Source organism: Ictalurus furcatus, chromosome 21 (genome assembly GCF_023375685.1).
Source record: "Ictalurus furcatus strain D&B chromosome 21, Billie_1.0, whole genome shotgun sequence".
NCBI classification, from domain to species: Eukaryota; Metazoa; Chordata; class Actinopteri; order Siluriformes; family Ictaluridae; genus Ictalurus; species Ictalurus furcatus.
In genome coordinates this window covers 2,314,224-2,329,094 of record NC_071275.1, presented here as the reverse complement: position 1 = coordinate 2,329,094, position 14,871 = coordinate 2,314,224, and the positions used below count along the sequence as shown (strand labels likewise).

The 14,871-nt window shown below is 39.9% G+C and overlaps 1 protein-coding gene across 1 annotated transcript in view; it reads right to left on the bottom strand.

The window, feature by feature from the left end:
* alpl (alkaline phosphatase, biomineralization associated) overlaps positions 1-14,871 on the bottom strand; it is a 50,117-nt gene that overhangs the window by 14,594 nt on the left and 20,652 nt on the right. Inside the window, exons 2-4 of the mRNA XM_053652513.1 lie at positions 7,322-7,463; positions 1,764-1,880; positions 178-293 (exon numbers count right to left, since the gene is read on the bottom strand). Of these exons, the coding sequence (XP_053508488.1) occupies positions 178-293; positions 1,764-1,880; positions 7,322-7,409 (321 nt within the window). The 5' untranslated portion in view covers positions 7,410-7,463. The remainder of the gene's footprint in view (positions 1-177; positions 294-1,763; positions 1,881-7,321; positions 7,464-14,871) is intronic.

Here is a 14,871-nt window from a genome sequence, read left to right as displayed (position 1 = left end):
ATCCTCACTGTGGTATGCAGTTTGTTTTCATCTGCTTTATTTAACAGACATGGACATTACCTCATGTGCATTCAGACATCAGTGGACATGCGGTGACCAACAAGGGCCATTATGTCACAGCACGGATTAGGAGCACAAAGGAAAGCAATGATGGGACAAAGAGGTGTGCTGTCAAACCTTAGAGAGGGCCACATATGGGAATTTGTCCATCTCCAGCTGACTCTCCTCTCCATAGTGGCCGCTTAGCTGTCCCTTTAAGATCCTCGCCGCTGTTACTGTAGGTACACCCATACCTAGACAAAATTTAGAGCATTAGATTTCACCACGATGCACCATCTCACATTTATAATAGCATGCTTATGTGTTACTTGAAATCATTTGGCAGACAAAACAAAAACATAACAGAGGCAGAATACAGTATTCACAATTGTCTAAGGGCTGTAAGTCAACATCCTTGCGAATATAAACCACTGAACTATATCTATTATAGACGCAAAATAAATGTTATGGTTTAATGGTTTTAACAAATAACCCAATTTGGAGTTTCAACTGCCTTGTAAATAATAAGATGCTTAGTAATTAATAGTAAGCCTGTAAGAGCACTGCACACAGGAAGCCAAATTAACAGAGAAATTCTGACCTTTTCACACTCACTTTTCTGCCCACAACTCACTGGAATTTAATGTCAGAGCTTACCAGGAAGCCAATGTACTCCCACACACCAGAGCTTAAAGACTTGGGGCAATTTGCATAGCCATCGCTGCTTTATTCAAACTAATATGTTATTACACTTTTATGCTAGTATGCTAGTGCATTAGTTAGTTTCAGCCCCTTTAGCCTCTCCTGATAAAAAGGAAGCTACATTTTCAGATGCGGGAGTGTGGGTTTAATTCATTTTAAATGTTTGTTAACACCTCACAAAATATAAAGTGGTATTTTATGAAGAAAAGCTTACTTTATTATGCAGTATGTGCCCTAATGCTACTCTGTGCAAAAGTGCACACAAAAATATATTCTGTCACAGTGCATCATCTATTAAACTGAATCAAGTTTGATTTCTGCATTTCTTGGATGCCTATATTTAATAATAACCACATGATTTTATGTGAAATACAGGGTAAAGTTTCATTGTAGTTTGTGAATTAGTTTGAATGTAGAATGTTAACATTTTCAGCAGTGATTCAAACTGCTCTTAAATAAGTCACTGGAATACACTTTTTATGTACATTTTCCTGTCCTTGGACCATATTACATAATAACTATTAGATTAAAACGTCATCTTTAGGACTGTTATTCAACATTTTAAAAGATCATAATACAAATAATAATGCATTTAATAATAAGAGGTGAACTCTGACAATTAATAAATGATACGAGATGTACAGATTTACAGGGCCACTAATTTCACTGGGGCGCACGGTGGCTTACAACTTTCGTTCGCCTCACAACTCCAGGGTCGGGGGTTCGATTCCCACCGTGGCCCTGTGTGTGCAGAGTTTGCATGTTCTCCACGTGCTGCGGGGGTTTCCTCCGGGTACTCCGGTTTCCTCCCCCAGTATGGTAGGCTGATTGGCGTGTCCAAAGTGTCCGTAGTGTATGAATGGGTGTGTAAACGTGTAAGTGATTGTGTGATGGATTGGCACCCTGTCCAGGGTGTACCCCGATGCTTCCTGGGATAGGCTCCAGGTTCCCCGTGACCCTGAAAAGGATAAGTGGTATAGAAGATGGATAGATGGATGGATGGACGGACTAATTTCACTTACCATCTCCCAGGAAGAGAATAAGATTCTTGGCAACATTTGTGTTGCGCTCCTCTCCCAGAGCCTTCACTAGAGTATGCTGTGCCCATGAGTTCCAGAATTCAGGATCCTTCTCCTGTTCTGCAGAGCATCAATCATAGCAGTTTCACTTTGGCTATATATTGATAGAGATAAGCACACTACAAGAGTTAAAAAAAAAACAAAAATGTTCTGTCTCCAAAGAAAATGTCATTTATAACTAAATCATTATGACACCTATACCATGTTTCAACACAAGACATGACATAACCACTAAAATCCTGTATCATCGGTGAACCCAGTAGGAAAATGACATGGCAGCAGAAATAATAATCTCTCTGTCTTTTGGAGGGGACTTAAGCCTCTTATCAGTGAATAACATGCGTAAACATAAATCAGCACATGATGGCAGGGTAAAACTTTGTTTACATTCACACTGTGAAGTAAGGAGCCTGAGACTGCAGAGTCCATTCATTTTTTGGGGGAATGCAAAGTAAGCAAAACATTTTTACAATAACAATACAACCTAATGTCAAAGTTATAAGTGACAATTTTCTTCAAAGATGATGTAATCAAATGACATGTAACACTATCTCGGCTGTGTCAGATATTTATTATGTAGTCTGGGAAGTCGTTATTAGGTTTTAAAATCAACTTTCAAAATTCAGTAGTTTGTCATTTTTGTAAATACAATTTGGTCAAAATCTCTGTTTAAAACACCTACAGACAATGCTGTTAAGCCATTATTATGCCACAGCGACAACAGTATATCTATTTCAGATTTCCGTATCACGGCATTTAGTTCATATGGAGTCAAAATATAATAAAGGGTGTTTTCACACCTATTAGTCGGTTTACACATATGGGGATTGATACTTCTGGTTTGTTACTCGGTACACTAAAGCAAAGAATAACCGTGAAACAAACACCATAAACACAGAAACATAGACAACAGCAAAGAAAGACAAACGTAAGACAAGGAGTACAGTGCAAACTGTGGCTATATACACATAGGTGCTCGTTAACGGGGCGGCTGTGGATCAGATGGTAGAACGGGTTGTCCACTAATCGTAGGGTTGGCGGTTCGATTCCCAGCCCACATGATTCCACATGCTGAAGTGTCCTTGGGCAAGACACTGAACCCCAAGTTGATCCCGATGGCAAGTTAGCGCCTTGCATGGCAGCTCTGCTACCATTGGTGTGTGAGTGTGTGTGTGTGAATGGGTGAATGAGACACAGTGTAAAGCGCTTTGGATAAAAGCGCTACATAAGTGCAGACCGTTTAACATGACATGATTCAGGTGCAAGTGGTCATGTGACTGTGAAGCAGTGAGGTGCGGTGGCTGCTGGGAACTGTAGTTCAGAGTTCCTTCTCTGATATACATGACACTATGTTTTGGTTCATTGTCTTGCTGCATAATCCAGTTGTGCTTTAGTTTCAAATTGCAGACTGAAGACCGGACATTCTCCTTAAGGATTTTCCGGTCTATGTTCTTTTTGTGGAATTCAGTATTTGGTTTATGCCAGATGTAACAGGACTCCCATCTTCCAAACAGTTCCTCTTTCAATCCAAAGTAAATTCTCCCAAAATGTTTGAGGATAATCAAGGTGTGTTTTGGCAAAATTCAGATGAGCCTTAATGTTCTTCTGTGTTGCAGTGGTTTTTGCCTTGCCACACTTCCATGGATGCCATTTTTGCCCAGTGTATTTCTGATAGTTGAGTCATGAACAGTGACCTTTATTGATGAAAGACAGGCCTGTAGTTCCTTTGATGTGTCCTTGGCTCTTTTGTGATTTCCTGGATGAGTCATTGCTGTGCTCTTGGAATGTTGGAAGGTCGGCCACATCTGGGAATATTCACTACTGTGCAGAGTTTTTCCATTTGGAGATAATGGCTCTCACTGTGGTTCTTTCGAGTCCCAGAGACTTTGAATAGCTTTGTAACCCCAGACTGATGTATTTCAATCACCATCTTCCTCATCATTTCTGGAATTTCTTTCAATTTTGGCATAGTGTGTTACTGGGTAAGACCTTTTAACCAACTTCCTGCTGTTGAAAAAGTTCTATTTAAGTGTTTATTTGATGGAACAGGGTTTGCAGCATCAGGCCTGGTTGCGTTTAGTCCAGCTGAACCCAGTCATAAATGCAGTTTCATAAATTTGGGAATTAGTAACTACGGGGGTAAATACATTTTCACACAGGCCCATTTGGTATCGGATAATTTTTTTTGCTTCAATAGACAAGCTTATCATTTAAAAACTGTATTTTGTGATTACTCAGGCTGCCTTTGTTTTTTCTTAGATTTTGTTTTCATTTCTGAAATAATTTAGTGTGAGAAGAACAGAAGAAATCAAAATACATTTTCACAGAATGTAAATAAAAAGTCTGAAATGGTTTGTGTATCACATCCAAAGTGCCTAGACAGCTGGCTTTAACACAAAAATGTTGTCCGCAATCTAAAAAAAATGTTATGTTTGTTTCACTTCCTTCAGTTGGATTCAACTGAACTAGTCAGTTTGGTACAGGAACATGACCATCTCGCTCATGACATCTCGCTCAGAGCAGTTGTTTTGGTCCACATCAGAGAACAACCGCTGTGTACTCACCTGCTTAAATGAAACACACCAAGGATTGATTCAAACTAACATCTGGGTTACTCTCGTAACCCTGTTCCCTGAGAAGGGAATGAGACCTTACCTGAGCTTCACACTGTGGGAAGTGCCCTCACACGTGACTAGTAAGTGAAGTCTGTGTGAAATGACACCTATTCATAGGCCTGCCGTGGTCAGGTGAAGTGGCATTTCGGATGCCACATGAACATAAAACGGCATCTGTAAACCATGTCATTATCTGAAGAAAAGATGCGATTCACAGGCATGCGCCTGTATCACAAAACTATGCAACATCTCGTTCCCTTTTCAGGGAATAGGGTTATATGTGTAAACCAGATATTCCCTTTCTCAAACTCAACGTTGGGAACTCAACATTGCATGAGCTTCATGCTGTGGGAATGAGTATACCCACTCCCATCATACTGAAGGTAAGGCCTGTTCAAAGGGTCCTACTAGCAGCAGACGTAGACGGTCTTGGTGAACTCTTGCAAGAACTTGTGGGAGCAGAGCAATTGGGGAAAGGCATACAGACCTGACCTCGGCCACATGTGTACCATAGCATTCAGCCCCAATGGTTCTGGAGGAGTGAGGGCAAACCACAGCGGGCAGTGTGTTCTCTCCTTGTAGGCAAACACATCCACTTCATAACCCTTTTCTATGGTGGACAGAACCCATGGAGACACATTTGGCAGTAGTTTCCATGCTGCCAGATTATGGTCTTTAAGTGGTGTTACCTTTTCCACATTCTGTCGGAAGGAAAGCATCAGATTTCCGTTGCTCTATGACAGCTTGCTGACCGGAGGGGATTGAAAACTTGGGTAGGGAGGGCCCTACAGTAATACTGGGGGCTAACCTCACGTCCCCTGATACCTCCTTCTGTGACCCATCAGGACCACTCCTTCTTCGCCTGCTTGGCATTAATGATCATTCTTAGATTGGGCCTACTAGCAGGCTATGACTGTGACCACCTGGTCCTCCTGGCTTTCTGTGGAGGGAGGCGGCCTATCACACTCGCCTTCTGTGCCTCCCTCCCACTAGTGCTGGCCTGGGCTCCACTCATGCATCCCTGGGCAAACTCGACCTGATGGGGAAGGAAAAGGCTGCCATTTGCTGTTTCGCCTCATGAAACCTGTCAGCAATGGCATTAACCATGCCGCTGAACAGGCTGGAAGGTTCAATAGGGGCATCCAGCAGGGAAAAGTTATCCTTATCCCCCATTCCTGAGTAGGTGAGACAGAGTTGCCTTTCCATGGTGCGGTGAAGCTCCGCCAATGCCTCGGGCCAAATTCCCTCCCTGTTATACACTTACACTATGCATTATGTACTCTACCATCTAGTGCAGTGTTTCTCAACCGGGGTTCTCAACGAACCCCTAGTGGTCAGTGGTGTAATTGCAGGGGGTCCGTGGGAAAGTTTTAAAAATGTTTAAATAATACTGTATATATTTTTTTGTTAAATGGATCAAAACATATTCAAATGAGAGGTTTAAAATTAACCAATTTGGTTATTCGCGTGCATTCACAAATATCATGATCGTTCATTGATGGATTATATTTTACATTTATTTCAAATTAAATGATAATTTGCAAAAACCTATGAGTGGTAGAGAAGTGTCGCTTTGATGGATAAAATAAATAAAAGATAATCCAGAGAGTCAAATTAAATGTCGCACCAACAATACAAAGTAAAAAATAAAATCTTGAAATGTTTTGATTCAATTTTAAAGTCCAATGTTAAAATTATTAATGTTATATATTAATAAAATAAAACAATGAAGAAAGAATTACCTATTAAATATATAGCCTATAATTGTTGTGGAGTGAGGGGGTTCTTGTGGATTGTTCGAAATATGCTAGGGGCCCAGAGCTCACAAAAGGTTGAGAACCACTGGTCTAATGTATGAATTTTAGAAAGGTAGCATCATCTCAAATGGAACACATTCGTTTTTTACTAACCGGAAGTATAAGCCGCTTCCTAGTCAGTGGCATATGACGTCATATGCATGTCATGTGACACCGCTAGCTTTAGCAGATACCCAGTCACCGACAATGGCTTTCTTCACGTTTATTCTCAACATGACCCCAGTCACCATCAGACATCAGACGGAGGCATATCATCAAGTGACTGAGGAAGAAAGTGTGCAACCTCTAGGTCCTCTAACGCAGGGAAGCATTTTATATTAAACACAGCGGAGAAGATAAAAGTTTGTGTAGCAGGGAAGCACGACAGTCATGCACGCACACAAACTTATGTTCGTATCCAAAATGCTCCACTGTGTGTAAGGGGTGGGAGAAACTGGTGCAAGTTGCTTAAGAACTTTAGTTTAATTTAAGTTTATTGTCATTATATAGTGTATTTGCGGACTTGTGGTGTAACTTCTGTTGTTTATTATAACGGAATTGATCTATTAGTAACAAAGCCACGTTGCTCCTCACTTGCAGTGAGAGCGCGAGTAAGACCTGTAATGTCTAATTAAAACACTATGATCAAAAGTAAAACAACATGTCTAAAAGCAGTAAGTAACATGAACCATAAGGTGCAGTGAAAAGGAGTTTTTATTATTAATTTAGGACTTTAGTTTAATTCAGTGCTTTTTGTGCATCCATAAAAAGCAATGCATAAATAATATATATATATATATATATATGCATTACTTTTTATGGATGCAAAAACCACAGTCCTTGTCTTTGTGTATTGGGTTCTTTTCAGTCTTATATAATTGGACAAACAGTTGTGTAAAGTTTTACAGTTTTAAAGTTCAACAGGACTAATACCACGTCGCTCAGACTATACATTTTTGATCTGCATCGGAGTCTGGTCTAATTGTTGTGTCCTTGCCTGCCTAAACAACCTGCACCAGGGTTCAGTTCAAATGGACTAAACGCTGCATACATGAAAGCACCCAAAGTATAAAAAAGTAGTGTTGCTCACCGGGAAACATCGGCTTCGGCTGGACTTGCCGGAACAGGAAAGATAAGATGAGTGTGATGGCTTTAATCGTGTTCTCTGTAGACATCATTTTTCAGGCATCTGTTGCATTTCACAACCCAGCAAAAGGCTTTCAAGTCTTCTCCTAAAAAAAACAAAACAAAAGATAAGCGATTTAGACATGTGATGCTAGAAAGCATATTAATTACTGCTGACAACTTCTCACTTAATTAAAGATCCTCTAGCGGGCTGGTCTACATTTATAATAAACATGTAATGACGTGTGCCTTTTGGATATTTTAAATGTCAGTACAACCTTTTAAAACTTTCTCTCCTGAGAAGAGCCATGATTTTCATCTACATTCTAATTGTTATCTTGTTTAATTAAAGGTCAGGAAGGCAGTTCTCCCAGAACCCTGGAGCTTGGCCTGGACAAAGCTGAAAGAAAAGACAGAAAAATGAGCAAGAAATGAAAGTAATGAGAAATGAAAATTGGCACAGAGAGATTTTAAAGGGAAAAAAAGCTTATACGTTGCATACCAATTGAAGCGAACTTCATAATGAAGCAAGGCACGGTGAAAAACACAGAATTAAAAATGAACCTACTCTTTCTGTGGGTCCCCTTTAGTTTAAATTTAAATTATTTTTGAATTTAAATTATTTTTGAAAATATACACTCATTTCAAATCTGATGACTGCGACACACTCCAAAAAAGTTGGGACAGTCAACTGTTTATCACTGTGTAACATCACCTTTTCTTTTAATAACACTTATTAAGCGTTTGGACGCTGAGTGAAGACACCAGTTGGTTAAGTTTAGCAAGCGGAATTTTCTCCCATTCATCCATTATGCATTTCTTCAGCTGTGCAACTGTACAGGGCCGTCGTTGCCTTATTTTGCACTTCATAATGCGCCACACATTCTCAATCTGAGACAGGTCAGGACTACAGACAGGCTATGCTCGCACCCGCACTCTCTGCTTACGCATCCATGCGCTTGTAATCCGGGCAGAATGTGGGTTTGGCGTTGTCCTGCTCTGGATGGAGGCATATGTTGCTCCAAAATGTGTATATATCTTTCTGCATTAATGATACCCTCACAGATGTGCACGTTACCCACTGACACACCCCCATGCCATGTGAACTGACACGCCCCCATACCGTGACAGACGCTGGCTTTTGGACCTGACGCTGATAACAGCTTGGATGGTCCTTTTCCTCTTTGGCCCGGAGAGCACGATGGCTGTTTTGTCCAAAAACTATTTGAAATGTCGACTCGTCAGACCATAAAACACGATTCCACTGTGCTACTGTCCATCTCAGATGAGACCGAGCCCAGAGAAGTGGGCGGAGCTTCTGGGCAGTGTTGATGTATGACTTCTGCTTTGCATAGTAAAGCCTTAACTAGCATCTGTGGATGCAGCGGCGAATGGTGTCGCATGACAAAAGGTTTACCAAAGTATTCCCGAGCCCATGTCAGGATCTCCATTACAGACTCATGACGGTTTTTAAGACAGTGACGTCTGAGGGATCGGAGATCACGCGCATTCAGAAGTGGTTTTCGGCCTCGCCCTTTACACACTGAGATTTGACCGGATTCCTTGAATCTTTTAATTATATTGTGCACTGTAGAAGGTGAAATGCCCAAAGATTTGTCTTTGTGGAAAGTTGTTCTCAAAGTGTTGGATTATTCGCTGACGCATCCATTGGCAGATCGGCGAGCCTCGACCCGTCCTTGCTCCTGAAGGACTAGGCCTGTTTTGGAGGCTCCTTATATACTGTTTCACATCACCTTCTTATTTCAACTTCTCACATCGCTTTTAGTCCTAAATTGCCCCTGTCCTTATTTGGAATGTGTTGCATGCATCAATTTCAAAATAAATGTTTACCTTTAAAAACTATGCAGTTGATTAGGTAAAACATCAAATACCTTGTCTTTATAAATTTTCACAAAATACGTTTACAAATAACTCTTCTTTGTTTTTATTTATTTTCCATACCGTCCCAACTTTTTCAGAATTGGGGTTGCAATACTGTCCCTTACTCGAGTCAAAATCATGCAAGAAAAAAATGCTTCAGATTTATGTGTGACTCAGACATGCCTCATTTACTCAAACTACACCCTGTATGTGTAGCTCTCGCACAACTTCTGAATAGCACTTACAGTGCCCTCCACTAATATTGGCACCCTTGGTAAATATGAGCAAAGAAGGCTGTGAGAAATTGCCTTTATTGTTTAACCTTTTGATATTTTGTTCAAAAGATTCACAAAAATACTCTGCTCTCATGGATATCAAACAATTACAAACACAACACAGGTTTATCAAAAAATATATCTTTGTTAAATATAGGTGTGCAACAATTATTGGCACCCCTATGAATTCATATGAGAAAAATATATTCCCATTGATAACTAAAAAAATATTTTATACACCTGGGTGACTAGGAATAGGAAATTGTTCAGCCATGACCTCCTGTTTCACACGGGTACAAATATAAGGTAACACATAGGCCAAATTCCCTTAGTCATTCATAACAATGGGTAAGACCAAGGAATGTAGCTGTGATGTGTGGCAAAAGGTTGTTGAGCTTCAGAAAATAGGAAGTGTCTATAAGAAAATACACAAGCATTGAAAATGCCCATTTCCACCACCAGGGCAATAATTAAGAAGTACCAGTCAACTGGAAATGTTATGAATCAACCTGGAATTGGATGTGTGTCTGTTTCGTCTCAACACACTGTGAAGAGGACGGTTCGAGTGGACAAAAAATCTCCAAGGATCACAGCTGGAGAATTGCAGAAGTTAGTTGTGTCTTGGGGTCTGAAAGTCTCCAAAACTACAATCTGAAGTCACCTACATCACCACAAGCTGTTTGGAAGGGTTTCAAGAAAAAAGCCTCTACTCTCATCCAAAAACAAACTCGAGCGTCTTCAGTTTGCCAGACGCTACTGGAACTTCAAATGGGATCGGGTTCTGTGGTCAGATGAAACCAAAATAGAGCTTTTTGGTAATAAACACCAGAGGTGGTTTTAGCACACACAAAGAGGTAGTCATATGGAAAAGTACCTCATGCCCACGGTTAAATATGGAGGTGGATCTTTAATGTTTTGAGGCTGTTTTTCTGCAAGAGGAACTAGACATTGTGTTAGGATAAATGGCATCATGGACTCTATCAAATATCAACAGATATTAAATGAGAACCTGACTGCCTCTGACAGAAAGCTCATAATGCACAGTGGTTGGATCTTCTAACAGGACAATGATCCAAAACATCCATCAAAATCAACACAGAAATGGTCATGGCCATCCCAGTCCCCTGACCTGAAACCCATACAAAACCTGTGGGGTGAACTGAAGAGGAGAGTCCACCAGCGTGGACCTCGAAATTTTAAGGACCTGGAGAGATTCTGTATGGAGGAACGGTCTCAGATCCCTCGCCATGTATTCTCCAACCTCATCAGGCATTATAGGAGAAGACTCAGAGCTGTTATCTTGGCAAAGGGAAGTATTGACTAAAGGGGTGCCAATAATTATTGTACACCTATATTTAACAAAGATTTTTTTTAAACACCTGTGTTGTGTTTGCAATTGTTTGATATCCACGAGAGCAGAGTATTTTTGTGAATTTTTTTTAACAATAGATCAAAAGGTTAAACAATAAAGACAATTTTTCACCGCCTTCTTTGTTCATATTTATTAAGGGTGCCAATATTAGTGGAGAGGGCTGTAAGTCCATTGTTACATCTAAAGTCTAAACACTGATGTGTGGTAATTGCGGTAATAAATCCTCACTGCATACCGTTTGATTGCACAAGGTAAAAAGAGGTGTATAGGACTTGCTGTGACATGCTGACATTCTTATTCTGATCAACAGGCAATCGTTGCCTGAAAATCTGGTGGCGTGATTGTTTAAGAAAAATCTCTAGTAAGGGGCGAACCTATACAGCCTGAGAAAGCACAGTTTCCTATCATTTCAAAAAAAAAAAAAAGGTCGTTCAAAAATACTTTTTTAAAAATTGACAAGAGGAATTATGTGCAATATAATCTTTTTAAAAGTAAAATTATGCCCTTTTCTAAAAAGACCCTTTAGTCAAGGTCAAATTTAATGAGATTGAGTGGCACTGCTGAGAAAAGTAATGAGAATGGCAAAGCTCATTAACTGAACATTATTCCCTCCTTCTCTCTCTCTCACACACACACACACACACACACACACACACACACACACACACACACTCACTCACGTTGTACTTGCAAAGACCTTCCATTGACACAGTTATTAATGTGGCTTATTAATACTATGATATACCTAAATGTAACCCTAACCTTAACCCCAGTAACCAAAAGTAACCAATATAATAATACTTCATTAATAGCAGCTCCTCCATGTTTTACTGACCAAAGAGATCAGCCACCATCTTCTTTTCTGTTGATTCTCAAGTCCATGGTTTTCTAATTCACTGGTAAAAGATCAATTTTGCACCAAGTACCACTACCAGAAACAAATGTGTCTTTCATGTCCCACATCCTTTCCCCTGCAGTGAAATGGATTTTCGGCCAGGCGAATTTTATTCAGCAGGAGCGCCGTACATGATGGATTGCAACATATAAAGAATGTGGGAAGAAAATTAAAGACACTGGATCAACTACATCAAACTCCGTAAGACACAGGAAAACACAGCCAGACCGATTTGTTTAGTTTACATTAGTCAGAGCAATGTTATGGTTGTTAAGACATCCCTCTGTTCACATCAGCAAATATTCTAATATATGCCATGCATGTGCCATCAGTATTATGGTACATGTTTGGCATATTTATCAAAGGAAGTTGATGTACCTGCTACATTTGGGAACACTACCGTTCATCGGTAAGTGCACTTAGAATCCATTTCATGGTTTCCTGCATTGGTATTAACAGACATTTTATACATATACACACACATATCATATTAATATATTATATAATATATATTACTGAGGATTTTGTTATGAATACCTGTATACCTAGTCATTCATGCAATTATTTAAAACCACCCAATCAATGCACTGCATAAAATCATGCAGATACAAGCCAGCAACTCTGGGTAAAGATCATATCAGCCATCACAATGGGGAAAAAATATGATCTCAGTGATTTGGACCGTGGCATGATCGTTGGTGCCAGAGGGGTTGGTGTGTATATTTCTGTAGCGGCTGATTTCCTGGAATTTTCCCACGATAAACAAAAACAAAAGATATCAAGTGAGTGACAATTCCATGGGTTGAACTGCCTTGTTGAAGAGAGAGGTCAGAGGAAAATGGCCAGATCGGTTCAAGCCAACAGGAAGAATATAGTAACTCAAATAATCACTCTTAAACTGTATTGAGCAAAAAAAAAAAAAAAGCATCTAAGAATATACAAAACATCAAACCTTGAGGTGGATGGGCTACAACAGAAGAAGACCACATTGGGTTCCACTCCTGTCGGCCAGGAACAGGAATCTGAGGCTACAGTGGGTGCAGGCTCACTAAAATGGGACAGTTTAAGATTAGGGGAGGGAAAAAATCGCCTGGTTTTTTTCCACTCATCAACTGTGAACTTTGGGTGATCTTGTGCCCATTGTAGCCTCAGATTCCTATTCCTGGCCGACAGGAGTGGAACCCAACGTGGTCTTCTGAATTTTTAAAAAAATTTTATTGTTCATTGTTATTATAATATTTTGTTTGTTTAGAGACAAAAAGTTTTAAGAGTTGTCAAAACCAAATGGGGATTGTCATGTTGGACCTTAAAAATAAAAAATACTGTTGGAATGTCCACACAACTGTTGATCTATTGTGTTTCACAACCCCCCACCCCGATACTAAACTGACTAGACTAGAGCTTAAAGACTCAGTACTTGACTCTGACTTGCATTTTATTACTTGTGAATATCTCGGTTTCAAACACAGATCTGAAATCACTGAAAAAATATTTTTTCAGATTTCTATAGCTATTGCTCATGCCCATTTCTCCATAACGAATGGAGCACAGCGTCTTCATGTGTGCTTAGGTCCGTGCAACTGTAACGTATATGCAGAGGCAGGATGTAATTCATGATCAGAATTCCATGGTGCTGGTCAAATCACAGGCAGACAGCATCAAAGAAGAATAATCCATATTTCAAACATGGCAATGACAGGACAAGGGTGAAGACAAGACTAGTTTTTTGGGTTTTTTTTTTTTAAAAGCACATGACAATTTAAAACAAACAAACAACAAAAAAAAAAAAGAGTAGTGCCAACCCCACACATTTTAACAAACAAGGTAATCAGTTCTTTATACTGAGGGCACCTTATGTAACATAGCAACCCTGCTGAGAATTATCTACTGCTCCATTCGCATTTTAAGCTGTTTAACCTGTCTCTAATCCATACCATCTCTGCTGTTAATCAAAACAAGGATGCAAATTAATTAACTTTCATTTGTAAATACATCTGGATCATTCCACAAAAAGGATACTTTTATACTTTTGAAAGCTGGCATTTCAATTAATGTTTTTTTTTTTTTTTTTTTTGTCATTTTTTAATTGACCTCTGAAAATGGAAGTTACAGGCAACTCTACTGTGTCATCTCATCTTTACACAAGAGAACAACCAGAAGGACCCCTCCCACAGACTGTTTGTACCGCTGTTATCAGGCAGAAGGTTTCACAGAATCAAACTCAAAACTACAAGGTTCTGCAACAGCTTTTTCCCCCCAGGCTGTCAGACTTCTAAACATCCTGCCGCCATTCACCACATAAACATCCCCCCCTTCCCAATACACACACGCACACACACACACACACGCACACACACACAGTGGACAATGGACTATTTATTCATATACTGTGTATAAATACCAGTGGTTACAGTCGTCAGACATCACTTTAAATTAGGGATGTAACGATATATCGTGGTACGATATATCACGATGCAAAAATGTCACGATGTGTATCGTAGAGTTATGCCTTTTTTTATGATATGACGTCCGTTTTATCCTATCCCTTGTTTGCGGTCATGTGATTCTGATGACACGCGAAATTCAGATGGAGGGCAGGAAGTGAAAGCAGAATGGAAACGTCCGTACTGTACTGATTTAGACAATATTACAAGAGAAAGAGACAGGCAGAGGTCAGGCGATCAGGCAAACAGGCAATACTAGGCAGGGCAGAGAATCGATGACAAGGGACAAAGCAAAGGACAAAATCAGAATAGCGATCACATAATAAGGGCTTGGATAATGACAGAGACTACGCACCTGAGCGTTTACTTCGCAAATTCGTAATGTTCCAAAACTCACTTATATGCTGTGTGTGTGTGTGTGTGTGTGTGTGTGTGTGTGTGAGATTGGATGCAGGTGTCTATGATTAGAACTCAGGAGATGGTGCGCGTGTGGGAAGTGTAGTCCTCGTCGGCCATGTTTGTAGTTTGTGTTGTATTCTGGGAACTGTAGTTGCTGGTTTGCTGTGACATCACACACTGTTTCTTTCATTGTTTTTTTTTTAGCATCTTGGTCCAAGTGAAACAATATTTCGTACAGCTGTATACTTT